Below are 26,716 nucleotides of genomic sequence, written 5' to 3'. Positions count from 1 at the left end.
CCCAACTGGGATGGGTGCCAGCATGCCCTGTCTTTCCCGGGAGTCTGTGCCTGTGCCTCTCCTTGGAGGAAGGCCGTGTCTCCCTGAGTCACTGAGCTGAAGCCCATGTCCACACTAGCTGCAGGGGATGTAGAAATACAGACAAGAGTCTTCAGGTGCCTCAGGCATGCTGGTGCCGCATCTGTTTATCCAGGTATGGGGTGATCCAAAGACACCAGTACAGTAGGGAGTTGGGGCTCCTGAGAGATCACTCCTGTGAGATCAGGCAGGTTCACTTGGTCCCTTGCTGCTGTGGCCCCATCATGGTGGTGACACAGGCTGTAATCACAAAAAATTGGCATTAAATTGTGGGGAACTTATTGCTGCCCCACAGCAAACCCTGCTCCTGCACTTAGTGGATTGTCTGGTTATTTCAGGTTTCAATGCCATTTTCATATCTGGTTATGCTGAGGGGATCTGTCCCTCCCACTATCAAAGCAGTTCCCTAAAAATTCACGGCGTACCTCTGTCCCTGGGAATGGTCAAGGCAGGATGAAAGTATGGAGAGCAGCGCTGTGGAGATCAACAGAGGTGACAGAGGTGAGACACTGGCAGGCAGATAGATGGCAAGCAGGGTGGCAGGCAGATAGGTGACAGTGTGACAGGTAGAAAGGCGGCAGAGTAGTAGTGTGGCAGGGCAACCCGGCTGTGCTGGGCTGGCTCTCCACACAGCTGCTTGTTCATTGAACCTGTTCATTTGGGCAGATTGTATGCTTCACAACCTGAATCCTGCAGAGGTGTCATCTGTTCTTGCCTTTCTTTGATGGTGCCCAAAATCCACATTCCTGTTTCCTCAAACAAACAAGGCTGCTCTCACCTCCTGCCATTGGAGCAAGTTGCTACTTCATCTTCCATGGTAGAGAAAGCCTTCCCTGCCCCTCATTTGCTTTTTCACACTGAACTTTCTTGTGCCTGGAGCTCAGGCACTGCCCACCTGGGGCAGCCTCCTCATCGCAGATACCTGCTCCTCCCCAGGGACATGGCTGGGTTCCCTGTCAGTGGCTGGGGCTGCCCACACACCACGGGCAGAGGCACTGCCACCCTTGGTGCCCTGCTCTCCAGCCTGTGGTGCCTTGACAGGGCTACATGGGAAAGGAAAACTGACATGAGCCCCTCTCCACCCCACCCATCCCCCTTATTGGGGCAACAGCTGGCGGTCCCTGACCCTGGCTGGGCTGAGCTCAGACAGCTATGTTGGGGTGCTCTCCGCCTGAATACCCCGTACTGTCATGGGGTATTTGGGTATTTTCTCTGGCTATACATGTGTTTGCCTGGCTGATATTCCCCTGGGAATGGGAGTATTTCCACCCCAGCATGTCCAAGTTTTGGTGCCTTCCTGTTTGCACTGGAAGCTTTGAGTATCCTGGGACACCAGTGATTGTCCAGGGCTTGGCACAGGCTCCCTCAGACCTCAGACCTCAGCCCCTACCCCCTTGGGGCTGGAAAGAGGGTAGCAAAAGTGACCCCATGAAGAGGAGGAGCAGCCCACCCTGGGGAGGAAAGGGATGTCAGCTCCCATTTCAAAGCCACACATGAACAGCCTGGGAATAGGATGGCCAAGTCTGCGCAAGACCAAGGTACGGAGGACACTCACATCTCCCAGGAAAGGTGCCACCACATCAAGGACCACCTGACATATAGGAACTTGCTCCGAAGTCCCCATAACAAAAAGAAGAATGAGGAGCAGGGGGACCATCCCTACGCCCACAGGGCTCCTCCAACCCTGTTTCTGCTCCCTACCATCCAGAAAAGAGATTTTTTTTGTTCCTTTTTAGTCTTTGAAGACCTCATTACTTGTCCATCTAAAGGTGAAGCAGGAGGTTTGAGAAAGGGATTAAGTGCAATCCAGAAAAGATCTCTCTATGATAATCCCTGGTGCAGTTGCACTGTGAAGGATGGCAGATGACTGCCTCAGAAGGTGAGATGGGCAGCATGAAGAGTCAATAATAGGCAGGTATTTTTCCCATAGAAACTTGAGAAGATGCAGCCTGGGAAGGCAGAAAGGCAGCGGAAATGATGCTGTGCTGAGCCTCAGGGACAGGACTGTGGTTTCCTGTGGCATAATCAGCAGCAAAAGGAAATAATTTTTTCACATAAATTAATATATTAATGTCTTGGAACAGATTAACACGGATTTTCCAGGGTTAAGTGCTTAATGAATTGAAGTGAGGAGGTAAGCCCCTGAAAACAGACTCACAGATTGAACACGGCAGTCCTGCAGAGAAGCCCTGCTCCACAGTAATGGGCACTGCCAGGGTGAAGGTGGGGACAGCACTGGAGCCCATCCCCTGTGGGACCTCCAGCTGCAGAACCTGCGCAATAGAGTGGCGCATCAGGGCTGGGGGCTCCTGCACCACAAGCCCTGGGGAAGGGCTTAGCCCCATGAGCACCTCAGCGCCCCAATACCACAGTGACGGGCAGGGAGCTCTGCAGAAGATGCAATGCTGCAGTGTGTGCTGTGCATGGGTCAGCTGTGAGCGGCAGGAAAGTTCCTTGCTTCAATAAAGTGTTGAGGAGTGAGGCAGGCGTGAGGAGCCTCAGCTCACACCCTCACTGTGAGGTTGTGACCCTCAGCCTGCAACCCAGCTGCTCTAGGAGCCCTGATCTCCAGCCTTCTCTCCTTGTTTATTATTTTGTTCACTTGTGTATTATTTTGTTCACTGTTGTAAGCAAGCTGCAAATGTCCTTCTCAGAGGAAGGAACCAAACCTCCTTTGGCTCGCTGCTCCCTATGCAAATGCATCACATTACTCACTTGTGACCATATTGAAAACAGCCTCAATATATATTTGGCCTCCTCAGGGCTGTCACGAAGTTCTTGGGATGATTAAAAGCACAGCCACAGCTGTTAATCATTGTAGATAAGAGGTTCTTTGAGCTTTTCTGTATCTCAGGATGCTCCCACGTCCCACTGAACCCATCTAAGGGCTAAGTCTCAGGGAGGGGGCAAGATGGGGTTGAGCCTGGAGTCAAGGACCATGCCCGGAGGGGTAGATGGGGCTGATCCCAAGGACACAGGTTGTGCCCAGGGAGGAGGGACAGGATTGGGCTGAGCCCTCCCAGTAACGGTGATGCTCGAGGGACAAAGCTGATTCTGGGGCCGGGGCGGGGCTGATCCTGGGCAAAAGAACCGTGCCTGGGGGAGGTAGATCGGTCTGGTCCCGGAGTGGAGGGGGCAGGAGCATCTGAGCGCGGGTCCGGGGCAGCCGCAGGACTCGCAGCCCGGGCCGCCCCGCGCAGTGCCACGGAGCCCGGTGTCCCGCCCGGGTGGGCCGAGGCGGCGGTGACTCAGCCGGGAGAGGCGGGCGAGGAGGAGGCGGGGGAGGAGGAACGGCAGGAGCCGCAGCTGCCGAGCCGCTCACCTGCCCGGCTCCGCCATGGCCCGCCGCCTGGCCGCCCTGCTCTTGCTCCTCGCACTCGGCTGCCTACTGGGCATCCTCGTCCTCCTCCTCGGCTCTGGGGATACACGGGGCCCGCCGGGCTTCAAGGTGAGCGGGGCGGCGCGGGGGGACCAGGCGCGGAGTGGCGGCGGGCACCGGGAGGTGCTGGGCTGCCGGGAGCTGGGAGAGCCGCCGTGGGCACGTCGGTGTACGGCATTCCCGGTGCGCGGGAATACTGGTGCGGGAGAGACGCCGGCATCGGAGCATCCCCAGCGTCACGAGAGGCGCCGGGGCTGAGGGGTCCCTCATCTACGGGGAGGGCCGCAGGGAACAGCCCCCGCCGGGTGCGCAGGAACGGAGTAGCGAGACCCGTGGCATCTCCGCTGCGGGACCCCCCGGCTGCGGGACCCTCGGCCGTCCATCCCGTGTGCTTTAAGACGTGATCTTTGGGAGGGGAATCTGTTGGAGACACTGAAAGACAGCGGCCCCCCAGGTCAGAGCAGCCGAGTCAGCATCTGCTGCTGCTCTGCCTGGGCCAGGGCTTCCCTGCGCACCCCAGCATCTCCCCAGGCTCTGCTGCATTGCCTGAGCCAGTGCTGCTGGGTGACAAATGCACTTTCCTTTGAATACAAGCTGCTTTTTTTTTTTTTTTTTTTTTCCCTTTTTCGTTGTAAATTCGGATAATGAAAGAGGTTCCCGAACAATTTCTTCTTGGCCAAGTACTCCCTTTGCAGGACAAGTCTTTTGTTTTTAAAATAGTCCCAGGCTCTTGTCCTGAAAAATATTTCATCTAAAACCCCCTTTTTCTCATCCCAAGCAATTTACTTGGAAACTTTCTGAGCCAGCCTGCATGCCAGATGTGCTGCTGCCTTCTCTCTGGGTTTGTCAGATGTAATGAAGACTAGAATGAGAAGGCAAGCTGGCTTAGCCAAGATGACCCTTTTTGCTCTTAGTATAATTTCCAATTTTTAACTCCTTCTCTGTGACACCTTTCTTGGCCACCTGTTACTACATGCTGGGGCACCTTGGGCAGTGCCCTGAGCTGGTTTCAAAGTGTATTTTATCTTTTGAAACATGGAGGAATTAGATCGGTACCAAGACCCCCAAGTAGCACTTGGATCAGCCTGGAAAGCCTATCTTCTTCCTGGTTCCAAGATGGACTTTTGGTTTTAAACCAAATTAATTCCCAGAAACTTTTCTCTTGTGCTTTTTTTGGTGCTTTTTCTCCCTCTGAGTGGTAGCACCTTCTAGTCTGCAGGCACTGCTGCAGCTTGGGGCCAAGCATCCCTGAACACCCACCTGGGTCCTGACCCTGCTCTGCACAAGGCCTGGCCCAGGGACTCGGGGTTCCTGGACATGCCAAGTGCTATGAGGTCCAGCATGGTGTGTGCTTCGGTGTCCAGCAGTGCCTGTTCCCATTGGGCTGGCACCAGGAAGGTGCTGAGGAGTTGCTTTCAAACAAAGCCCAGTGCTGTTTGGAGAATGCAGAAGTTTGTGTTATTTTAACTCAGCCCAAAAGATACCTACATGGTTTAGAGGTCGGTCCTGCTATGGGAGACCCTGGGCACATCTTCTGATGGCCTGGACAAGATGAGGTCCTTGCTGACTCAGTGCATGTTAGCCGCTGGATAGTGCTGTTCACTACTTAGCTACAGCTCCACATTTTCCCTTTCCAGCTCCTTTGCATGGAATATAGCCCTAAAACCACCCTGGATTAGTTATCTTGCTGCTGAGGGACTGATCCTTCCCTCATGGGTCCGAAGTGGAGCTCACAGCCTGACTGCCCTGAGCTGCTGCCTGCTCTTGACTGCCCTTTTTTTCCATCTTTTGGCAAATGTATCTCTGGCAATTTCTACATCTTGTGGCTGCTGTGGCTACTGCAGCAGGAAGGAAACTTGTCACAACTCACTGCAAACCTGGGTGCTGCGTGACCTCACCACCCTTCAGAGAGGCAGAATTGTGGGAGGCCAAGGATGAGCCTCTCATGTGACATGGGGCAGCCTGGAGGGATGGGGGCTGGAGTCCTGTGCATGGCCATGGGGCACAGTGCCAGGCAGCAGCACATGGGGCATTCTCAATGTCCACACCTGCCTCCTCCCCTGGGCAGAGCCATACGCTGATCAGGAGCCCTAACTAAGCACTGCTCATGGCCTTTGGGAACATGACTGTCTTCTGTGTCCCCTCTGCAGGGGCTTCAGGACTGAGCAGCCCTGACTGGGGCTCGCCTGAGTGATGTTGCATTGGGGCAGAGCCCTTGGGACCATGGGTGACCTAGGAGGCAGCAGAGATAGGGCTAGCACTTGAAAACTGTCCCAGTGTGGGGCCACAATGGAGACCTCTCTGTGTCTCCCCTGCCTGCAGCATCACCAGGGTCTGGTCAGAGGGTTCTGTTAGAAAAATCCCTGTGCCACCAGGAGATGCTGGTGTTGGGGACTGTCCCACATGCATGAGGCCCTGCCAAAGCCCTGGGTGCCAGCAGACAAACATGCCAAGGCAGATGAGAGGGGTGATGGAAGCCAGGTGCTGGCATGGGAGTGCGCCAGGGCATCCCTGTGTCTCCCCAGCCCTCATTTGCAGTGTGCTTGTTAGCAGGTGCAGGGCAGCTCAGCTGGCAGAGCTGAGGGTAGCACTTACACTGCAAATCACTATCGAGGTGGGCTTTTATCCTCCCTCCTGGGGCTTCCCACCTGTAGGGCCCCTGGAGCCCACCTGCCCATCCCATGGCTCAGCTGTGACTCAGACCCACACAGCAGCACACTCTGCTCTGGGGAATGCAGTGGCTCTGATGCCCAAGCCCAGGTTCTAGGCAGGGACAGAAGCTAAGACAGGGACAGGATCTGGGGCCAGGGGCTGGCACCATTGCACACCGCTGTAGGTGACCCCATTAATGAGTTCTGTGTGAATGCTGGAGTCCCTTGGGACTGGAGGAGATGTTTCTTCATCACTGGGAACATACTAGGCTGCCCATGTCTGCCTCGGCGCCTTTGTGCACCATGAGCACGATTTCCACCCCTGCTTGCCGCTCCCAGGCAATGACGTCTTCTCCACAGGGACAAGCTCAGGCGCCAAACCCTGTGCCCTCAGGACGGGCTGACATGAGGCTGCGGTGACTCCTCTTCTGCTGGGGTGGCTGTGGGGTGGCAGCAGTTGGCCAGGCACTCTCTGCAGAGGCAGCAACATCGTGTTGCAGCACCTTACCTCAGCCAGGCCAAGTGCTGCTGCCGCCATCGCCATCGCCAAGGCTGGGGGACCCACGGGATGCCCCTCAGTCACCACTCCACACCCGGTGGCAATGGGCTGGGGGTCAAAGAGGAGATACCCCCACCCTGACCCACAGGTTTTGGCAGCAAAGGGCATTAGGGTGTGCCTACATAGCACAGCCAGTTCTGCAACCTGCCCCAGTGGTGCCACTGTCACCCCAACATGTCACCTCTGCATGGGGCTTGCTCTGGGTGCAGGCTCTGTGCTACCTCTCACTGCCTGCACTTCCCTGGGCATGCAACATGGTATGTGTGGCCATGCACACCTATGCACACGCCCCTCCTAAATGCATGTGTGCACAGATACGTGCACCCATGTGCACACACGTTGGTGCGTGCACACCTCATCCGTGCATACCCACATGTAAGCACCCCCACATACCTGCATCCACAGGTTGCACACACCTTTGTATGCCCATGCACACACACAAACATGTGCAATCCTGCAGCATGTAGACCACATGCACACATATATGCATGCACATGTGCACATACATGTGTGCACATGTGCAACTCCACCCCAGATATGTACCCCCATGAATATATCCTGGTACCAGCTCTCCATGGGATGGGAAGTGGGGCACAGCCAAGCCAGCCCTGCTGAGGGCAGGAAGAAACCCTGGGAACTGGCCTTCCCCCTGACACGGTTGGTGGGCCTCCTCCTGCTCACCCTAGAGGGTGCCCATGTCCCTTCCTGCCATGGGGTGAGTCTGGGGTCCCCAGCATCCCCCTCCCAGGCTGACCCCACTCCTGGTGGGCGACACCAGGTATTCCTGGCACTACAGGTCATCCTTATTGTTTCATACTCCAGCATCTCTCAGCCCTTGCCACCATGTAGATATCCCTGTCTCCAACCTTGTCCCTCTCTGCGGACTTCAGCCCCTCCACGGCATCTCTGGGCTGGAGTCTATTCCTAGGGTCTTGACTGCTCAGCCCCAGGTTTGGGGGTGACCTATCGATGCTTTCCTGGTGGGGACAGCCTTGTCACCCTGTTCCTGCTAGTGTCACTCCAGGTGATACCTAGGGTAATGTGGTTCCTTGTGAGCAAACCGGAGACATCTGCATGGTAACTACAGGGTGCGTGGGCACATGTACCACTGAGGTGGAAAGAGGGGGTCCCCTGGGGCTGGACCCTCCTCAGACTCCCCTGTGCTTGGTCACTGACTGCTCACCCGGAAACACAGGGGTGACCACAGGACCCCAGGGAGGTGAGGCAAGGCAGAGGTTGCTCTGGTGAGAATGGACTGGGGTGCCACATGCTGGGCAAGGAGGGTGTTGAGAGAGAGCCCTCTAAGCCTACCTGGAGCACTCACCCCAGCACCCAACCCAGGAGGCTGGGGTGAGGTGCTGGGGGGGACTTGTCAGCCTCTTTCCTCCTCTCTGCAGTGTTTGTCAGGAGCTGAAGCTACTCCACTGCTCCAGCCTGGCCACAGAGGGGGATTCTCTGCTGGCTTTTAGCTTTTGGCCCAGAGCATGAGCAAATCACTGGGCAAGTCTAGGAGGGTCACCCACGTGAGATGGTCCCCTGAGGGAGCAGGAGGTACCACTGGTGCAGGGCCATGGATTCACGGTGTAATTGAGGCTACTTAAAAGTGGGGACCTCAGGTGTCCCTGACACTTCTGTTGCCTGAGCTGGTGAAAACCAGGTGATAGGGACAGAGGTAGCATGGGGCACCCATGGCAGGCAGGGCCGGGGTGGCTTCCAGAGCCGGGCAGAGAGACGAGCTGCCTGCTCCAGCCCTTGGCTCTATTGAGTCTGGGCAGGACAGGAGCAGACAGAGACTCAGAGGAGGTTTAAGCCTTAGATGGCTTCACCCCAAAGATGCTCAGTTGGGGTGGTGCTGGGTCCTGCCTTGCTTTCCCCCCATACTCACAGCCCTGAAGGGGCACAGTGGGGGCCAGCATGGGCAATCCCGAGACCATGGGCAGCAGGAGCCAGGCAGAGGGGTACGCCCAGGGGTGCTGCAGGCAGCATGTATAGTGTCCCCTCCCTGGGAGCTGGGTAACCTTGTTTGGCAGGAGAAGCAGGGTTATTTATAGCCAGAGAATAGCCAAGCCATACAAGGGAAGGAGGAATGAGGGGCCTGGCTGCCCTTCTTTGGACAAGAGTATCCCGAGGAGCCATTTCAGGTGTCTCTCCCCACCACCAGTCCCAGGGACCAGCTAGCATAGCTCATCAGGCAGCCAGGAGTGATGGTAGCCTGCAGCGGGGGAAGAGCCCCCTGAGGTGCACTCAAGGGGTTCCCTTACCCAAAAAGCCAGAATCCCTGTGCTGTTCCAAATAGCATTCCAGAATGGCCAGTATCCCACTCCCAGTGACATGCCAGGCAATGCCCTCTTTAGGCAGGTGTGGGCCCAGCAGTGCCCGGCTGGGCTGAGCAAAGCCTGCCTCTGCCAGATGATGCTCTGGAGCTGCTGGGCACTGACAGGGTAGGAGTGTGGACTGGTTGTGCACTGAGCCCAGTGCCTTCCCTTGGTAAGGGCTGGAGCAGCCAGGGGACCTTCAGCCTCCAGGTCTGACCCACTGCTTCCCCCTGCAGTACGGCATTGTGCTGGATGCTGGGTCCTCCCACACCGCCATGTTCATCTACAAGTGGCCTGCAGACAAGGAGAATGACACCGGGGTGGTCAGCGAGCACGGCATGTGTGATGTGGAGGGTAAGGGCTGGCCCCGGTCTGGGGTTGGTGGCAGTGTCTGTTGTATCCCTGTGGCAGGGCAGCATGGTGTGAGTGCCCCTGCCATGCCCAGCTGCCTCCCTCTGTATTTACCAGCATAGTGATATGTTCTAAGGGGTTCAGCTCTATTCCTAAAACGTCTCCCAACTCCCCCCAAGGCTTGCAGCTGTGCATGCTTGTAGTTTATATTTTCCTGGCAGGTACTGAACCACCAGGGAACAATCCAGGTCTCCGCCTAGCCCAGTGAGGAGCCAGGGTCGGTTTTTCACTCTCCATTTATCAACCTTTCCCAGACTGTCAGCCAGCAGGGGTTGTGGTGTGGGCAGGGAGATATGGCTGGACCCTGGATGGTTCCATGCCCACAGAAAACTGCCTTTTGGACAGCCTGGGAGGGGCAAAGCTGCTCACCAGGCATCTTCCCACTGAGCATCATCCCCTCATCAGCAGGGAGCAATGCTGTTTCCTCTTCACAGGTCCTGGCATCTCCAGCTACAGCTCGAACCCTCTGGCAGCTGGGACAAGCCTGGAGCACTGCCTGAACCAGGCCCTGAGAGATGTGCCCAAGGCGAAGCACGCGAGCACCCCGCTTTACCTGGGCGCCACGGCTGGCATGCGCCTGCTCAAGTGAGTGCTCAGGGGGGCCCTGTTTTGCCACTCTGACATGCCAGCTTGCCACACACAGCAGGTATGGAGGTGGTGAAGGATGGCTGAAGTGCTGTCCTTTTGCTGGGAAAGCTCTCCACCACCTACCTGCCCCATGCTGTGTCCCCTGCAGAAGTGGTCCTGCCTTTCAGAGCAGGATATGCTCTGCAGGGCACAGCCAGCACAGTGCTAGTGGGGGCTGGTGGGGGGGCCAACACCAGGATAACCCACCCAGACTTTTTGGATGCTAGGAGGAAAATCCCTTGCACCCACTGCCAGCCTGATGGGACATAGTGAGAATAATCACCCCTCAAAAAGCACACAGGGGGAGGTGTTGTGCTCACCTCACTCAGCCCAGGCAGGATGGATTCCATTGTCCCAAGCAGGGAGGAGCACACTTCATTCCTGCTACCTGCCTCCTCCAGCAGAGACAAAGGGAATTAGCTAGTGTTTTTTTGGGACATGCCTATGAGTACCCAGGCTAGGGCTCACCTCTCTTCTGGGTCCTGCTATGGCAGTGCTGGCCCTCAAGGGCTGTTGGGACAGGGAGTGCTCTGCAGCACTGTGGCACAGGTCTGTCACTCTGCCCTCTCACTTGGCCCACAGCATTGCGGACCCACAGGCATCGGACGCTGTCCTCGGAGCTGCAGCAGCCACGCTGAAGACATACCCCTTTGATTTCCGGGGAGCAAAGATCCTCTCAGGGGAAGAGGAAGGGGTCTTTGGCTGGGTCACTGCAAACTATCTTCTGGAGAACTTCATCAAGGTGGGCAGATAGTGACATCCAATGGGATGGCTGTGATGGCTGGGCAGCTCATCATACGCTTATGCCTGCTCTTGTCCTACTTGGCTCAGCGTGGATGGCTCGGAGAATGGATCCAGCCTCAGAAGAAGACCCTGGGGGCCATGGACTTTGGAGGTGCTTCCACACAGATCACCTTTGAAACCATGGACACAATTGAAAACCCCAGAAACGAAGTGATGTTGAAGCTGTATGGCCAGGCATACAAAGTGTACACGCACAGCTTCCTCTGCTATGGGAGGGACCAGGTCCTCAAGAGGCTGCTCTCCAAGTTTCTCCAGGTACAGTGTGTGCTTGATGTGGATGCTGGCTGTCACAACCCCACAGTTGCCCCCTCACCTCAGTGTTTACGCTGTCCCTCAACCCTGGACCAGCTGCACACCTTTACCAGCCAACTTGGGTTTTGCCCCCAACCCTCTCCTGCGTTCCCAGGGCTTTCTCCCAGTATCTCCACTAGATGATGCAGCCCTTGGCTAGAGCCGAGACACCCCAAGCCATTTTGAGATACATTTGTCAACTGTTCTGTGTCTGGCTGCTCAAGCTCCAGGGGAGTTGTGCTATGCACAGCTCATGCACCCCATGTGTCCCTCCTCTGGCAGGCTGAGAGCTACCAAGAAACTGTCTCCCATCCCTGCTGGCCTATGGGCTACAACAAGAGCCTATTGATGAGCAGCATCTATGACAGTCCCTGCACAGAGAAGGAGAGGCCAAGCCTTTCCCTCAACACCACTGTTACCTTGGTCGGCACTGGGAATGGGAACCTCTGCGCTCTGCATGTCAGCAAGCTCTTTGACTTCACCAACTGCTCCTTCTCTCACTGCTCCTTTGATGGTGTTTTCCAGCCGAAGGTTTCAGGAAACTTCATTGTAAGTCCCATAAGAGGAGGGTGGTGGCCCAGCTGCTGGCTGGGCAGCTCCCCAGCATCATGTCGCAACAAAATCAGACTCCCAGCTCTGCAACAGCAGTTGTTGGTGCCCACCACACTGGCCAGAGTGTCTGCTCATGGTCAGAGAGTTTACTCGTAGCCTGTCTCACAGCTGCTCCTTTCCCTCTATCAGGCCTTCTCTGCCTTCTTCTACACGGTGGATTTCATACAGACCGTGATGGGAAGACCTGTGCACCTGCCCAGTGACCTGAAGGATGCTGCAGAGACCATCTGTGCCACCAGCTGGAGTAAGGTGGGCTCCCTGGGCATCATGGGAAGGAGGGGGCTGCTTCATGTGGGGTATCACCCCGGCTTTGAGATAAGCCCTTGGAGGTCACTGGGTTTCCCGGCACCAATGGAACAGGAGGAAGGCAATTGATGGCCCCTACATGGGACTGGGAGGGGACTCAGGTGGGTATGAGTAGCCTTGGCCTCACAGATGTAACCACTCTGAGCTTCAGGCCACAGACACAAGCCTGGCCACTGCTGGTTTGACCCTTCTTCTCTTTCCCTCTGTGCATCTCATCCAGCTGCTCCTGAAAGCCCCAAAGCTGGAGAAAAGGCTGCCAGATTACTGCGCTGTCAGCACATTTGTGTATTTGCTCACCACCAAAGGCTACAGCTTCAACAACCACTCCTTCCCCAACATTGCCTTCCAAAAGAAGGTGGGTAGCACCAAAATACATCCCCATCCCATGGGATCTCTTTGGAATTAGGCCAAAGAACCCTGCAGGAGAGATGATCCCACATGGAAAAAGAGCCAAGCAGAATCAAGGAACATCTCAGTGAACAGGAGCAGGATTGAACTCTCAGTTTTTGGAGGGATATCCTAGGGGATGGAAACAAATTATGTGAGCTGGATGGTTGGGTGGTCATGGGATCAGGTCCTTCAGCCCTTCCTTGGCCCTCAAGACACCAGCCATCCCAAAAAATGCTTTGCTGAGGCTTTTTGGGAAGTTACCTCAGGGCAGGAGGTACTTTTGTCTGCACATGCTATGGGATGTGCAAGGAGATCAGGACTGGCCTGAGCATACAAGGTTTTACTCCCAGGGGATGAGCCCAGTTCAGCACAGGATGGTCTGGACTGCTCTGTCCCTGGGCTGGCTGGACCTGTGGTCAAGCAGAAGCTCGAGGGGGCTGTGGGTTCCCCCACACTCTTCTCCCTTGGGCTGACATTGAAGCTGTCCCAGAAGGGTCTGGAGCACAAGTCTTATAAGGAGCAGCTGAGAGAGCTGGGGGGACTCATCCTGGAGAAAAGGAAGCTCAAGGAGGACCTTCTCACTCTCTACAACACCCTGACAGGAGGTTGTAGCCAGGTGGGGGTTGGTCTCTTCTCACAAGTAACATGTCAAAAGACAAGGAAATGGCCTCAAATTGTGCCAGGGGAAGTTTCAGTTACATTTTAAGAAAATTATTTCATGGAAAGTGGTCAGGCATTAAAACAGGCTGCCAACAGATGGGGTAGTTACCATCCCTGGAGGGATTTAGAACATGTGTGGATGTGGCACTTGGGGACATGGTTTAGTGGTGGCCTTGGCAGTGCTGGCATTACTGTTTGGACTCCATGATCTTAGTTGTCTTTTCCAACTTCAGTGATTCCATGATTCTATGGTCTCCTGAGGCCCATGCAGCTGGGCTGGCTGGATGGTGACCATGCCATGCTGTTTCCACAGGCAGGAGAAACCTCCATTGGCTGGGCCCTGGGCTACATGCTGAACCTCACCAACATGATCCCAGCAGAGAAGCCCTCCTCCCACAAAAGCATGCTGTACAATTACTGGGTCATCCTCATCCTGCTCTTCGTGGTCACTACCCTGACATCCCTGGTGACTGCCATCTGCCTGCTCCGGCACAGCAAGTCCAGCATAATCTGATGGCAGGAACAGGGTGAGCCATATCTGCAGGACCAGCACCATCCTACCTGCTGGAGGCTCCATGGTATGAATGCTTGGGATGTAGCAAGTGCTCAATGTCCCCCTCCAAAACCTGACACCATCCCAGAAGGATAGCTGTGTCCTTTTGCCCTCCCCTTGCCCTCAAGCTGCGGGAAAGGAAGGACAGAAGAGGATCACTGGCCCTGTGGGAGAAGGGCTTAAATGTTTCCCAGCACTACTCAGGGATGGACCCTGGAGCAGGCTTGGAAATGGGACATTCAGAGCTAAGACATCTTTTTGCCACCAGAGCTGAGGTGAACTGGACCAATGAGCCCAAGCAACAACAGGATTAATTTTCATTAATTTTCATGTGTATGTGTATGAGCGGGGAATATTACTTACACTAGTCCTTATAGTCAACCTCACTAGCCTGACCCTGGAGCATCAGCCCTGCCTCCTGGGGAGCTCTGGGCATCACCCAAAGCTCACGTTGTCTTCCTGGCTGATGTACAAACCCCACTGACCTTCCTGAAGGCAAGGTCTTTTCCTTGGCCATTGGCCTCAGCTTTGGGTAAGGACTTGGCAACAACCAGATGTGGAAAGATGGCAGCTTCCAGGTCCCACTTCAACAACCAGACATGATGTCTTCACTGTCTCCGTGGTTCCTGTGCCAGACTTGTCTTTGCCACAGCCAGAGACTCCTGCACACCCTGGTTCCTGCAGCTCTGTGGTGCATGGCCATGCTGGCACAGAGCTGATGAGCTCCCGCACTGTGGGGCTTTGCTCTGCACTGGGATTTGAGCCTGGCATCACCCCACACCAGGCAGCTAGGAGGATGCACCTTCATTTCCAATTGAGTAAGAACAGGGATGTACAAACATGAAGAAGGTTTGGGTTTGTTTAATTTTTTTAATAATCTGAAATAAACCTTTGTAACCACTGCTATGGCTCAGTGGCTTGTGATCAGCAACAGGCAGTTCAGCCTGGCTGTCCCATGGGGCAGAGCCCCACAGCCACATCCACATGCCCGAACGTCTCATTCCTTGCAGCCTGTCCAGTGCTGAGACACCGTCACAGCTCTGTGCACTCTACCAGCCTGAAGACGACCTCAAATAGACCAAGGTGGGCTGAAAACCTCACTCCAGACCCAGGCCCACTTGGAGGTGGAGGAGCTCCAGTCAGCCACAGTCACCAAGCTCGTGCTTCCCCAACGCTGGAGGTGCAGTCACCCCAAAGCCAGGAGCAGGCAGCTCAAGCTGTCCCTCACTGCCACAGTCCCCAGCAAAACAACCTGTCAGCAGCCTCCACTGCCAGAGCCCAGCGCTGGTGCTCAAAGGTGGCAGCAAAGCAAGCTCACATTTGCTGCTGCAGTCACTGGCAGCTTGGGACATGCATCACAGTGCTCAGCAGCTGCATGGGACTGGCCCCAGCTCTCCAATCCTTTGGGAAGCCTCTCCCTGCCCTGCACATTCCACAAACACTAGAGAGGAGTGGTTGCAGGGAGCTGCAGTTTCTCACCACCCTCTTTGCTCCTGCTGGCAGCACCAACTCTGCTCTGTGGGTTTAGTCGCTTCCCAACACCCTTCCCTGCTCCAGCTGAACTCCTGGAATGCCATGCTTGACTTAACACACCTGTTCCCTGCAGCACTTTACTTTCAGCTCTTCCACTGGCTGCTCTCCATCTTTCTGCACAGGGCAAACGTGATTCCAGTTCGGAGGATGCTATGAACCTCCAAGCCCAGCTTCCTCCCCAAGCTCATCTCCTCAGCACAGGGACTCCCTCCTGTGGTGACATTCAGGGCCTGTCTAGTATCTCACATGGAGAAGGCACTTCTGGTTCCTGAAGCTGAAACACTGTTCTAAGAACCTGCGCAGCTCCCAGAATTCAGGCTGGGTTTCTTCTTCTAAGAAATTCAGCTGCAGCTGAATCAGAGCTGGATGTCCACCAAGAGCAATTTACCTAGTCAAGACTTGGAGTCTGACATGGAAAAACCCCACATGCCCCACTGTGTGCATGGGATTCGAGACAGTACCATTACCTTGTCAAGTAATTATGGATCTGGATGGGCAATCTGGGACTAGCCAGTGACAGGTGAGCACTGCAGAGCGGGGCCCTGGGCACATGGTCACCTCTGCTGCAGGGGAAGGGGACATTCCAGAGGCCACCCAGCTGTGGGACTCAGCTCAGGCCTGTTCAGGTAGGTACTGCTGTGGTGGAAGGGACATGGGGACTGGCTGGGCTCAGGAAACATAGGTGACACAGCGACAGCTCTGCTCTCACAACTTCCTGTCTGCACCTGCAGTCTCAGAGCAATCCAAGTGCTGACTGTGACTGTCATCACTACAGAGGGACCAGAGCTCTCTGCTCCAACATTCACTGTAGAGGTTGCCTCAGATTGACATTCACCACCTGCTCTGCCCTTCACCTCATCCACAATGAGTGCATTCAGCTCTGAACTTTTATTGTACCCCCAGTGCAATGTGCAGAGGCCGTGGGTCAGGCAGCAATCCCTGAGGTGCCTCCACCACGCTCTCTCTCTTGCAGGATCAACTCCTCTGAGCTTTCCAGAAGTGTCACCAAGCCCAGCACCCTCATGGTGGGCAGTGTGATGGGCAGCGTCAGGTTGGGCAGACAGGAGAGGGTGAAGCAGGACATGGGGACAGCAGGCTATGCTCTGCTGGCTACTCCACCACATCACCGTACCTGTTCCTCCTCACCAGTGTTGCAGCGCCGTCCCTGTCCTCTGCACTAGTCAGGTTTTCTGCAACAAGAAAGTACAAGTTCCCTGGACCTCCAACTACCCTGGTGAGTTTGCCAAGCATGGGCAAAGAACCACAGAGCCTTGGGGAAGCACGTAAAGCCTCTTCAAGTTGGCCTAGCTTTGGGAGCTCAAGGTATGTATGGGAGAAAGCAGCGAGCAGCAATGAGAATTGTCCAGCAGCGGCTGTCTTGATGCCCCTCCAATTCCGCCCACCCTACTGGGCAGCAAATCCCTCCAAACCTCAGTTGCTCTCTCCATCCCTTACCTTCTCCTTCCTCTTCCAGCAAATGAGCCTTTTGTGCTGGCTTTTGTGAATACCCAAAACAGGCAGGGCAGAAGGCAGCAGCAAGTGCACCCAACCCACATCACCAGCCCTGCTCAGGAACCCACTGTGCCAGGTGCACAGAGGGACAGGGGAGGCATGAAACCAGGTACGGAGCTCCACCCACCATGGGTGCTCCTGCTCCCACCCCTTGGCTACAGGGTGCCAGTGTGGGACTTAATAATGAGATTTTGGCAATGACACGGTCACCAGCTAAATTACAAGACAGGAACAGCAAAGTAACTATTGCAGCAGGGAAGAACGAGGTACAAGAAGCTCAGGCAAAGCAGTAGGAAGATATGACTGTACCTGAGGGCTGAGACACCCCACCAGTCACGGCGAGCTCTTGTAGGGACTTGCCCGTCTCCAGATAAATCCAGAAGTTGGAGCATTTCTGCGTCTCAGCTCTGGTTACCACGTAGCTTCCGAGGGACCCTGCAGCTGGGGCGGCCGAGATGCTCCTGGGAGTGCCAGCAGCACCACGGTGGGGACAGCATCTGCTGCCGCGAACCCTCCTGAGCCCTGGGGACCGGGGCACAGGGAGGTGGCTGGAGCCAGAGACGAGCCTCCACAACAGTGGCAAACAGCCCTCTGTACCGCTCGGGCTGGGCACTTACCCGCAGCCAACAGCAGGCTCCACTGCGGGCTGTACGGCAGTTTCTGCCGCGCCATCTTCTGCACCGCGAAGGCGGCCCCGCTGCCTGCCGAGACCGGGGCCAGGGTTACCGGACACGGCCGGGACGTCCCCGCTGCCCCCGGGGAGCGGCCAAGGACAGCCCGGGGGATGCCGGGGTGGCCGGACCGGCCCGTACCTGCCAGGAAGGTGCCGATGCCCTTCATGAAGGCGTGAGACTGGCAGGCCGCGTACTGCTGCAGTGCCTGAGGGGAGGCGTCAGCGCGAGGGCCGGAGGCCCACCGCGCCCCCTCATCCCCAGCTCCCCCCGCACTCCCAGGCCCCCCAGCCCGTCCCCCGCGGGGCGCACCGGGTGCTTGGCGGCCACATCATCCTCCACCCGCCGTATGCCCAGGTTCACCATGGCGAGGCTGCCGGGCCCGGCCCCGGGCAGGACCCACCCCTTCCGCCCGCCGCGGCCATGGCGGAACCGGCAGGGCCCTTTCATGTGCTCCGAACCAGGACAGGCCGATTCCTCTGCTACTGCGGACCCGACGGCACCGTCTAGTGAGAGCGGGGCAGGAGAAGGAGCAGGTGGGAGGCGGGCACGGGGCCGGATGGGGCTCGAGCAGCCCTGGCCTGAGCTGCTTCCTCCCGCAGTGTGACCGACGCGATGGAGGTCTGGGCCGGGGAGCTCGGTGGCTGCCCGGCGCTCGGCTTTGTATGTACCGGGGGGAACAGGGGGCGGCGGGAGAGCCCAGGGCTGAGACCTGGGGTGCCGGCGGGGCAGGGATGGATCTGGACCCAGGCAAGGCCGTGTTGGACGCGCTCTCCTTCTCCTCTCCCTCTGCAGCGGTGCCCGCCGGAGGACCTCGGCGCGATGCTCAGGTGGGTGCCACTGCCCTGCGACCTCCCTCGCTACGGGCCCCCCTCCCCCTCTCCCGCTCCCCTGACCCTCGTTCCCCGCAGGGCCGCCCTTGGTCACGGGGCTGCCGCGCTGAGCCTGGGCCCGGGCTCGGCCACGCTGCGGCTGCCGGAGGAGCCGCAGTGCCCGGCCCTGGCCCTCGCCCAGCTGCCCGCCGCCGAGGCGCGCAGCCAGCTGCAGGCGCTGGTCTTCGGCATGGCCGGCTGCATCGAGAGCATGGAGAGGCGCCTGGAAGGTCCGTGGTGGGTTTAGAAGAGGGGAGGGCTACCAGCTCCTGCCCCCTTCATGGGATCGTCACCCCCACCTGAAGTGCCCTAGGTGCCCCAGCTCAGCCGCAGCAGGAGAGGGCTTCACCCCAGGTGGTTTCTTCTCACCGGTCCCAGTAGGCCGGCAGAAGAGCTGCTGCCCGTCACTTCCCTGTTTGGGCTGGCCCATTCTCAAAGCTGGCCAGGGTCTGCACCAGACCTCCGCAGGCAGAAGTGATCCTGCCTGGGCCCAGAGGATACAGTGGTATGTCTCTGTGTGGAAACACAGCCCTTGTCCTCATGGCCAGCGCCACACTAGCATCCTGAATGTGGGGGTCACAGATATCTTTCTTTGAGGGGTCTGGAAAGATTTTGGAGCAGCAGCAGTCTGGATGGAAATGCTAAGAGGAGGATGGGGCTCAGTTTGGCTGTGGAGGGAGCTCACTGGGGAGGCTCGAAGTGCTGCATGCAGAACTGGGGGGTGTTGTCACAAGCTTTGGCTCTGGCTCTTGTCTCAGTAGCAGTGGAAACATTAGCATCTTCCTGCAGCCCTGAGAAGAATGCTGCCCGGAGTCAGCAGCTCTTCCTGCCAGGTAGGCACTGCCAGGGGCACCTGCCCTGCTCCTGCAATCTTTTGTCTTCTCCCTCCTGGAGGCTGCTGGTCCTGTATCCATGTGCTCTCCTGGACACTCTTGAGTGCCCTCAGCTGTGGCTGCTGGCAGCCACCCATTGTCCTGGTGCTCTTCCAGGCAAAGCAGGGGCAGGGCTTAGCGTGGTGGCTCTCAGGGTGTCTGGGATGCTCAGGTCAAAGGCTGGGCATTGCCAGCCTCAGAAGGAGGGCAGGCTTTGCTGTGCTTCCAGACTGGAGGCTGTGGTGGATCCATGGCTCCTTTTGGGAGAGGAGGCCATGTCTGGCCCTTTCTTGCCCTCTGTGGCTGCTGGTCCTGCCAGGCTGGGCTCCTGGAGGCTCCCCCTGGCCATGGAGGGACTGGCAGGGCTGCCAGAGCTCCTAGGTAACCTGTAATTTGTGTCCTGACTGTTCCTGACTGAGGCAGACCCCAGCCCCAGGAAGAGTAAGGCTTCTGGCTCAGCTTTGCCAGCCAAAAGGAAGGTACCAGGGGAGTCTCTCATTAACCCAGGTTTCAAAAGGTCAGTGCTGGGGCTGGATGCTGCTCGCTGGGCACCCTGCGGGCTCTGCTCCGAAGTTACGGGGCAGCAGGGCTTGGGGCTCGTGACTCTGATGTTTCCTCCGTCTCCTTCCAGCAAGAAAGCGCCATCTGGAGTGAATTTTGAGGACTCCTGATGGGTGCTGTCCTGTGACTTGATGACAGCCCTATGGACCCCTGTGTCTGACCCCTGTGACACGAGGAGGTGTCCCTGTTGTTCCGGACCTGCTGAGCTCCTTGACAACAGAGGCAGCGGTACCTGGCAGCCACCCCTCAGCTTTCCCCTTTGGGGGAACAGTTGGAGCAGAGGGGACACCAGCATGGTGGGGTTTTCCCCTGCAGCTCTTCCCTGCTGGCAGGGACCAGCTCCCGACTTCACTTACCATGAACTGGTGGAGTTTGGATGGAGCTTTGATACCGTGGAATGGAAAGATCACCTGTGCTTTGCTTCTTGCCAGTAAAGGTGTTTTTAGCCAGCCGGTCTCTCTGGGTGTGTCTTTCCATTCTGCCTCTCCCGTTCTCAGGAAGCCTTGGGCCTGTTTCAGCTGAACCCAGACGTCCGGGCCTCAGAGAAGTTCCCTTCCCCGCCAGCTTTTTGCAAGTGGGCTGACGGGTGTGTGGTTAGAACCTGGCCAACCTCTCTGGAGAGCTGGGAGGGCGGTTCTGCCTTGCTGGGCACTGGGAGAGGATGAGGATGTCAGTACAAAGCCTTGTGAGGGAGAAGCTGCTGGGGTGGTCGCTCCAGACACACTGGTCTTACTTGCAAAGCTTTTATTGATTTCCAGGAACTCTGAAGCTTAGCTTGGGCTTTCCCTGCTTCACAGCCCAGTCTGTTGAGAGCTTCCTAATAGTGAGTTTTGGGGGTGCTGACCTGTGCCCATTGCCTGTGCTATCCCCCTCCAGCTCTGTTCCTATGTCTCTATGCCTGTGCCAGGTCCCCTCACCTGGTGCAGGTGTGAGGGCACCCTGTGGTGCCTGCTGCCCAGGTGGGTGGCACAGTGTGCCTGCCTGTGCAAGTGGCTGCAGGGCAGCTCGTTGTCCCCAACTCTGCCCCTGCCCCCAGCTGGGCACAGCTGTGGCACCGATGGTGCCCATGGCTGTGCCCCCTTGCCCTCATCCTCATGTTCGAGGGGCCACAGAGCTTGTCCTGGTTGTGAGGAAGGGTGGGTGGCACAAGAGGGGCTGAGTGCACTGCAGATTGCTGCCAGCACCTGTGTGCCAGTGGAGGGAATTTGGTTGCAAGGGGTACAGCTCTTCCTGAGCCCCTGCAGGCAGGGGCAGGGTGGGCACTGACCTCCTGCCTGACCCCAGCCTTGGCCCTGCACCCACCAGGGCACGTGCCCAGCTCACTGCGGTGCTCGGACCACGGAACGATAGGCTTGTATAATCTCTTGGCTATTGGGGCAGGTGTATTTGAACTCCTTGGTTTCACTGGCACTGTTGAGGTACCGCCACACACCGCACAGGTCCTTGGGGATCCCAAACTGGCGGTAGTGCTGGCACACGACCTGCAGGTACAAACAGGGGAGACTTGCCCGATACTGTGCCAAGGAGGGCTCTACCACCAGGGCAGGCACCAGCTGGGAAGGGTGGCAGGGAGCCAGAGACATTCGTGGCACTGCACAGTGGAGAGCTGGCACTTGGGATGCAGAGAGGAGTGGGATCTGTTGGAAGGCATGGTGCTGGGCAAGGCTCCTGAGGAGAGGGATGCTGGGGGGTGCAGAACTGAGAGACCAGCTGGGAAAGGAGCAGGGGCTTGCTGTAGGTACCAAGAGGAGAGTGAGGGCATAAGGATGCCAGGGAAAGGAGAAGGGCATGGTGCTGGGATGCCCGTGGCTTACCTGAACAATGTTGAGCTTCGGCAGCAGGTTGCAGTCAGCCAATGTGAGGTGGTCTCCATCAAGGAAATGGCGCTGGGAGGCCCGGAGGTGGGGGTCCTGAGCCAGCTCGTGCTCTAGAGGGGCGCTCAGGTACTCATCCAGCTTCAGCAAGGCCCGCAGCAGGCTCCGCTGCAGCGCTGCAGGGAGGGTGGCCAGGTCACAGTACAGCCCTGCTTGCGGGCATGGGCCCCCTGCTCTGCTGTGGCCTCCTCCCAGCCCAGGTGTCCAGGCAGCACCTGTCAACCTCTTCCCACCTGGCTCAGGCTGGCACCTGCCTCTGCCCTCCCACAGAGACCTGGCATAATCACACTGGCCCGCATGGAGTGGGAAGTGCCTGGACAGACCCGACTGGACTGGGTGGGGGGACTGGGAAAGCTCAGTGTGGCCAGGCTAAGCTTTGGGGTGTGGCACCCAAGAGGTTGCATGAGGCGCTCCCCCATCCGCTCCTCACCCTCGTCCTGGGCAGGTACCGGGTTCTTGATGAAGGCAGAGAATTTGTGGAAAATGTTGTTCCCAGCCAGGCTTGACTCCGGGTACTGCGGGACCAGACTGGGGCACCTGTGGGGACATAGGCACAGCTGAGGCACGTACCAGAGGCTGACAGGCTCATGTGCTGTCAGCCCCCTCATCCCTCAGCTTGTCCTGCTCTTCTCTGGGGGGGCCCCTTCCTCCTCTCAAGGCAGCACCAGCCACTGACATGGGGGGGCCCAGCTGGTCCTCCAGGAACTCCTCAATGGTGATGGTGTCAGTCTTGGGCTCGCCGTTGTAGAGGAGGACGGGCAGCTGAGCGCCTGGTGCGAAGTCCTTCAGCACATCCAGCGCCCTATGGGAGATGGGTACACCACTGATGCCTGGCATGTCCAGGGTTCTGCAGGACACCGTGTGTGTGTGTATCCACACTGTGCAAATGTCCCAAGCAAAGGGAGTTCTGGCGGGCTGGTACACAAGGTGGTGCCCTCAGGCCCCTTCTGCCTCAGTGTGTGCCCAAGGAAATACCTCCCAACCTCCCCCAAGCACCAATGATCACCTGGGGAGGTACAAAAAGCTTCATGCATCCCATAGTGCCCACCCTTCACATCCCTTCCCAAATTGTTGGGGACCTACCGACCCCCCACCCTGCACATGATCCTGGCCCCAGGGTTGGCACCCCTTGGGAGGGGGCCGCCACTCACCTCTTCACGTCCACAGTGGTGAGGGTGAAGGGCACTCCTTTGAGCAGCAGCACCATGAAGAGCCGCTGGCAGAAGGGGCAGTGCCCTATGCTCTCCCCATCCTCGCTTGCCTGTGGGCACAGAAGGAGAGTTCAGCTGCCCTTTCACCCTGGCACAGTCCCAGTGGGGTCTGCCCCAGAGGATACTGGGTGAAGATGATAGGGCACATGCCCCAGCCCAGCCTGGCAAGCTGTGCTGCTGTCCATGGCACCTGCTATGCCAGGCAAGGCTCCAGCTCCTGGCCCCTGCCTGCTCCCAGAGCCTCAGTGCCACACCCAGAGCAGCCACATGGCATAGCAAGTGCTCGCCGTGGCACCCTCTGGGGACAAGGACCTCCCGGCTGCGGCAGCCACACAGTGCCAGGGGGACAAGGGCTTGAGAGCAGTAGCGGCAGCAGGGGTGGCAGGGGACAGTCCAGCAGCAGAGATGTGCCAGAGGAAGGTGACACAGATACTGGTGGCCCTGTCACCAGTGGCCCCAGCCACAATCCCAGGTGAGCCCTATCCTGGCCTGCACAGCCAGACAGATTGCCCTGGCCAGGTGGTGGCTGGGAAGGGCCTGGCAGGTGCAGGCAGATGCTGTGGTGCTGGCCTGCTAGGCCCTGCTTTTCGGGGGGAACCTGGTCTAACCTCCTCAGGTTTAGCCCCCACAGCCCCTGTGCCTGCAGGGCAGGAAGCAGCAAGCAGTGTGCCCTGGAGAAGAGCTTGAGCTGCCCTCTGCCTGTACTGCCTGCTGCCTGTCCCCCCACCTGCCTGCTGCCCCTGCCTGCCCCACTGCCTGCTGTCAGCCTCACTGCCTACCCAGTGCCTGACCCGCTGCCCACTGTCTGCCCCCCTGCCTGCCCAGTGCCCCACATCTGAGCACTGCAGTGGGCACGGGCAGCCCAGCCACCCCACCACAGCACCGCCAGGGTTGGTTGTCAGGGCTACCAGTGGTCTGGGGCACTGCCCTGAGGACCCCCCTTACCTTGATGAAGAGCTGGATTTGGGGGTTTTCAGCCATGCTGCGTGGTGACTGCTGCTGCACTACTGGCTGCATTCTGAGTGCCCCAGCTGAAACCACTGCCCCTCCCAGCCCACATTCCTCCTCAGGGTGCACCCGCTCCCACCCACGCCTGGCCCCATGGCACAGACAGGACGCCCTGCCATGGGGCCCCGCCACCATGGCTGCTGCCAACCCCAGGCCAGTAAGTGCAGCTAGTGGCATTGCTAGCTGCTGCCACTCCTGCCTGTACCCCCAACCATCCCACACTGCTTGAATGATGACAAGCACTAGGCACAGACCTGTGTTGTGCCCGAGCACTCCCTGCCCCTAGCAGGATTCTGCGCCCCCACCCTGGGTCCTACCACTCTCCTCCTCAGCCCAGGCTCTCCCAGGCACTCAGCCCTGCCATTCCCCCCATGCCCAACTACACAGCCTCAATGGATTCAGTTATTATTTTTTATTTAAAACAATCATTATTTTCACATTTCATCTTTTTGTTTGGTAGCAATATACAGGCAGCTCCAAGGCATCCCCACCCCCAGGGGCCCCACACCCAGGGCTTAGCATGGCACTGGCGCCATGCCCGCGGCTGGTGGCCAAGGACGTGGAGGGAGAGGCGAGGCTGGAAGCGGGGCCAAACTCAATGAAGTGAACGGTGCTAAGGCAGCAGGCACCCCTGCCCTGGGGTGCTACCTTCCTTGGGCTGGTAGCTACCTACCACCCTTGGACTGACTCTAGCACAGCAACTGTGCCCAGGCAGCACTAAGCCCATGGCAGGTAGGCCACCGTGGCCACCCAGGCTGTATGGGCACCTCCACTGACCCTCAGAAGCCATGCGGATGACAGCACAGTGGCAGCGGGAGGACTGGGTGGACTGGGAAGACACTCTGTAACTGGGGTGCCAGTGCCCTTCTGGAATCTGGAACAAGAGTGTAGTGTGGCAGGTATGGGGCAAGGATAAAGCCCAGAGCACAGCAACACTGCCCACCCTGGGGTGCCCCAGGCTGCCACCAAGGTGACAGCTGGGGACTCAGAGATGATGCTACCCCTCTCCCTGATGGCAAAGGGCAAACTTTGAGCTGGCTTGTCCCCCAGCATCCCCTGGGGAAGGCAGAGTGTGGCCAGCATAGGAGCAGGGGCACACTGGTGGGGGCTGCCCCCCTGTGCCCTCCAATCTATCCCAGATCCAGCCAGTTCCCATATGCCATTAAAAAAAAGTCTGAAAAAATCTGAAAATAGAGCTTCTTCCCCCAGTTTTCCCCCTATTGAAAATACTGTATACTGTATCACAATCCATAGCAGGTGGTATATGGGCCTGATAGGACCAGAGGGCATGGGGACAGTTGAGGTCAGGCCCTGCTCCTGTGCCCAAGTGGGGCCAGAGCCTCTCCCCACCTCCCATAGCAGTCAGCTGAGGTGCCTAGTGGTGCTCAGGCCCTCCAGCCAAGCCTGTGCCAGGGAGGCAGAGAGGGCATCAGAGCACACAGGGCAGACAGACCATGGCTGCTCCCCAGGAAGGTGCATAGCCACCCTGGGGTGTTGCCAAAGTCTGTGGCACCCAGCAGTGGTGGGGGTGGGGTCAGCATCACAGGCCCACCTCTAGGCACAGCTGCAGCTTGTTGAGAGCTGCAGGCACCAGCCATGGTTCCTGTGGGTGACAAGGCAGCAGGACCCTCTGTAAAAAAGAGGGGCACTGCTGACAGAGGGTGTGCCCGCTGCTGGCCAGTGACACTGCCAGTCCCACTACTGCAGTTCATCCTTCCCTCCCCCCCACCCCAGGCACCACTGCCAGGCTGCTGGTACCCACCTGGACTGTCCTGACCTCGTACCTTAAGGCCACCCCACACCAGCTTCCAAAGCCAACCTGGGGTGTTGCAACCCCTCTCCCAGTACCACCAGTAACCCAACAATAAGAACCTAGTGCAGCTGGTTCCTCGTACAGGGCTGGACACTGAGGAACAAATGTCAGGGCAAAAGCAAAGTGGAAGGGGACACAACAGAAATGTGGCAGAGCTGCAGCAATGCCCTGTGATATGGGAAGCAAGGGGCAAGGACAGGCAGGAGGCAGGATCAGAGACTTGAGGGTGAGGGACATGATATGGGGCAGGGGGGAGAAACAGCTGGTGCCAGCATGTGAAATACCCTGTGAGATACCCCTCTGCCCCACCACGTGCCTCTGCAACAGCACTGCTGCCTGGGGACGAAGCCAGTGCCCAAGGCCAGGCAGGGCCAGGGCGAACAGACCCATGGTGGGCAGGATGTACTAGTGAGGCCGAGACTCCCAGTGACATCCCACTCATGACAGAAACCGGTTATGGATGAAGGACGAGAGCACCTGCCCCAGTGGTGCCCAGGGCAGCATCAGCCAGGGGTAATGTGGAAGCAGCCATCCATCTTCTAGCTCCACGGGGCCAGGCCTGGGGAGGTACCCACAGCCAAGGGTCCCCAGAGAGTGCAACATGGGTGTCCAAAGGCACCACTCACAGGCCTGTGTGTCTCTGCCCCAAGTGAGTGGGGCTGGCAGTGCTGGCACCAAGCCATGTCTTTTCCTTCACAGTCTCCATCCATTGCATGTTGAGGACCATGACCCCAGCATCACACGGTGACGCTGCTCCGGCAGAGCTGAAGGGGGCAAAAGCCACCCCAGCGGTGGCTTCCGAGGTCCATCCAGGCATTGCTGTACCCACTGCGTCCTCCCTGGCATGTGGCTCCAGCTGCGGCAACTCCGCTCCACAGGGCAAAGGGAGAGGAGAGGCCAAAAGGGTTTGGTGGCTTGACAATATGGTTGTCCCCCGGGTCTCAGCACAGAGTGTCCGTGTTGAAGGAGAGCTGAGCCTGAGCAGGGAGACAGGCAGGGCTCAGGGGCTGCCCACTTAGCCAGTGTACCCAGGGCATCTGGGGCCAAAGTCTGGCACAGGCGGCACAACAGAGAGCCCCTACCCCTCCCAGGTCCAGCCACTCTACTTACTGTGTCACCTCTGTGGTATCACAGCACCCAGTCCCAGGGCCTG

The 26,716-nt window shown here is 57.9% G+C and overlaps 5 protein-coding genes across 27 annotated transcripts in view; 2 read left to right on the top strand and 3 right to left on the bottom strand.

Moving 5' to 3' along the window:
- Positions 1-156: 156 nt before the first annotated feature.
- Positions 157-17,802, bottom strand: TMEM141 (transmembrane protein 141). Of its 3 annotated transcripts, none has more exons than XM_053961922.1 (5): positions 17,665-17,802; positions 17,494-17,560; positions 17,299-17,382; positions 16,991-17,203; positions 157-318 (listed from the first exon to the last, which is right to left on the bottom strand). In XM_053961922.1, exons 1-5 carry the CDS (start codon positions 17,800-17,802, stop codon positions 272-274), a joined length of 549 nt encoding a protein of 182 aa, XP_053817897.1. In that variant the 3' UTR covers positions 157-271. The 3 variants fall into 3 exon arrangements, with proteins under 3 accessions (XP_053817897.1, XP_053817896.1, XP_053817898.1); XM_053961921.1 differs by lacking the exon at positions 157-318 and adding an exon at positions 16,043-16,359; XM_053961923.1 differs by lacking the exon at positions 157-318 and adding an exon at positions 16,043-16,359 and having other exon boundaries at positions 16,991-17,122.
- On the top strand, positions 3,216-14,538 carry ENTPD2 (ectonucleoside triphosphate diphosphohydrolase 2). Its single transcript, XM_053961910.1, has 9 exons — positions 3,216-3,526; positions 9,219-9,336; positions 9,828-9,978; positions 10,603-10,762; positions 10,852-11,079; positions 11,398-11,664; positions 11,857-11,976; positions 12,254-12,388; positions 13,397-14,538. The coding sequence occupies exons 1-9, from the start codon at positions 3,416-3,418 to the stop codon at positions 13,595-13,597; spliced, it is 1,491 nt and encodes a 496-aa protein (XP_053817885.1). The 5' UTR covers positions 3,216-3,415; the 3' UTR covers positions 13,598-14,538.
- On the top strand, positions 17,776-20,106 carry PAXX (PAXX non-homologous end joining factor). Of its 9 annotated transcripts, XM_053961917.1 has the most exons (7): positions 17,776-17,861; positions 17,955-18,015; positions 18,148-18,182; positions 18,264-18,454; positions 19,014-19,057; positions 19,520-19,613; positions 19,728-20,106. In XM_053961917.1, exons 1-7 carry the CDS (start codon positions 17,776-17,778, stop codon positions 19,748-19,750), a joined length of 534 nt encoding a protein of 177 aa, XP_053817892.1. In that variant the 3' UTR covers positions 19,751-20,106. The 9 variants fall into 9 exon arrangements, with proteins under 9 accessions (XP_053817892.1, XP_053817891.1, XP_053817888.1 ...); XM_053961916.1 differs by having other exon boundaries at positions 19,520-20,106; XM_053961913.1 differs by having other exon boundaries at positions 18,986-19,057; positions 19,520-20,106.
- A 280-nt stretch (positions 20,107-20,386) lies between these two features.
- On the bottom strand, positions 20,387-23,724 carry CLIC3 (chloride intracellular channel 3). 2 transcript variants are annotated; one of them, XM_053962199.1, is made up of 6 exons: positions 23,688-23,724; positions 22,683-22,792; positions 22,208-22,333; positions 21,962-22,068; positions 21,472-21,647; positions 20,387-21,138 (listed from the first exon to the last, which is right to left on the bottom strand). In XM_053962199.1, the coding sequence occupies exons 1-6, from the start codon at positions 23,721-23,723 to the stop codon at positions 20,977-20,979; spliced, it is 717 nt and encodes a 238-aa protein (XP_053818174.1). In that variant the 5' UTR covers position 23,724; the 3' UTR covers positions 20,387-20,976. The 2 variants fall into 2 exon arrangements, with proteins under 2 accessions (XP_053818174.1, XP_053818175.1); XM_053962200.1 differs by lacking the exon at positions 22,208-22,333.
- Positions 23,725-24,147: 423 nt separating this feature from the next.
- The window catches only part of ABCA2 (ATP binding cassette subfamily A member 2), a 33,230-nt gene continuing 30,661 nt past the window's right edge, over positions 24,148-26,716 (bottom strand). For all 12 annotated transcript variants that reach the window (XM_053961748.1, XM_053961758.1, XM_053961746.1 and 9 more), the window contains one exon: positions 24,148-26,540. In XM_053961748.1, the coding sequence (XP_053817723.1) occupies positions 26,505-26,540 (36 nt within the window). In that variant the 3' untranslated portion in view covers positions 24,148-26,504. The remainder of the gene's footprint in view (positions 26,541-26,716) is intronic.

This window comes from Vidua chalybeata, chromosome 21 (genome assembly GCF_026979565.1).
Source record: "Vidua chalybeata isolate OUT-0048 chromosome 21, bVidCha1 merged haplotype, whole genome shotgun sequence".
Lineage (NCBI taxonomy): Eukaryota > Metazoa > Chordata > Aves > Passeriformes > Viduidae > Vidua > Vidua chalybeata.
Note: the sequence above shows the minus strand (reverse complement) of the source record. Positions and strands in the feature narration are given on the sequence as shown.

What these genes read in the sequence shown, in the direction of transcription:
- ENTPD2 (XM_053961910.1), top strand. Translation starts at nt 3,416, where the DNA reads ATGGCCCGCCGCCTGGCCGCCCTGCTCTTGCTCCTCGCACTCGGCTGC. An exon ending in GGGGCCCGCCGGGCTTCAAG is followed by an intron (nt 3,527 to 9,218) that starts GTGAGCGGGGCG and finishes TTCCCCCTGCAG; the next exon opens with TACGGCATTGTGCTGGATGC. An exon ending in CGGCATGTGTGATGTGGAGG is followed by an intron (nt 9,337 to 9,827) that starts GTAAGGGCTGGC and finishes TCCTCTTCACAG; the next exon opens with GTCCTGGCATCTCCAGCTAC.
- PAXX (XM_053961911.1), top strand. Translation starts at nt 17,776, where the DNA reads ATGGCGGAACCGGCAGGGCCCTTTCATGTGCTCCGAACCAGGACAGGC. An exon ending in GACCTCGGCGCGATGCTCAG is followed by an intron (nt 18,183 to 18,263) that starts GTGGGTGCCACT and finishes CGTTCCCCGCAG; the next exon opens with GGCCGCCCTTGGTCACGGGG. An exon ending in CATGGAGAGGCGCCTGGAAG is followed by an intron (nt 18,455 to 18,985) that starts GTCCGTGGTGGG and finishes TTGTCTCAGTAG; the next exon opens with CAGTGGAAACATTAGCATCT.
- TMEM141 (XM_053961921.1), bottom strand. Translation starts at nt 17,802, where the DNA reads ATGAAAGGGCCCTGCCGGTTCCGCCATGGCCGCGGCGGGCGGAAGGGG. An exon ending in CATCGGCACCTTCCTGGCAG is followed by an intron (nt 17,383 to 17,493) that starts GTACGGGCCGGT and finishes CGGTCTCGGCAG; the next exon opens with GCAGCGGGGCCGCCTTCGCG. An exon ending in TGGGGTGTCTCAGCCCTCAG is followed by an intron (nt 16,360 to 16,990) that starts GTACAGTCATAT and finishes TTCTTGTTGCAG; the next exon opens with AAAACCTGACTAGTGCAGAG.
- CLIC3 (XM_053962199.1), bottom strand. Translation starts at nt 23,723, where the DNA reads ATGGCTGAAAACCCCCAAATCCAGCTCTTCATCAAG. An exon ending in ACCACTGTGGACGTGAAGAG is followed by an intron (nt 22,334 to 22,682) that starts GTGAGTGGCGGC and finishes CATCTCCCATAG; the next exon opens with GGCGCTGGATGTGCTGAAGG. An exon ending in GACCAGCTGGGCCCCCCCAT is followed by an intron (nt 22,069 to 22,207) that starts GTCAGTGGCTGG and finishes ATGTCCCCACAG; the next exon opens with GTGCCCCAGTCTGGTCCCGC.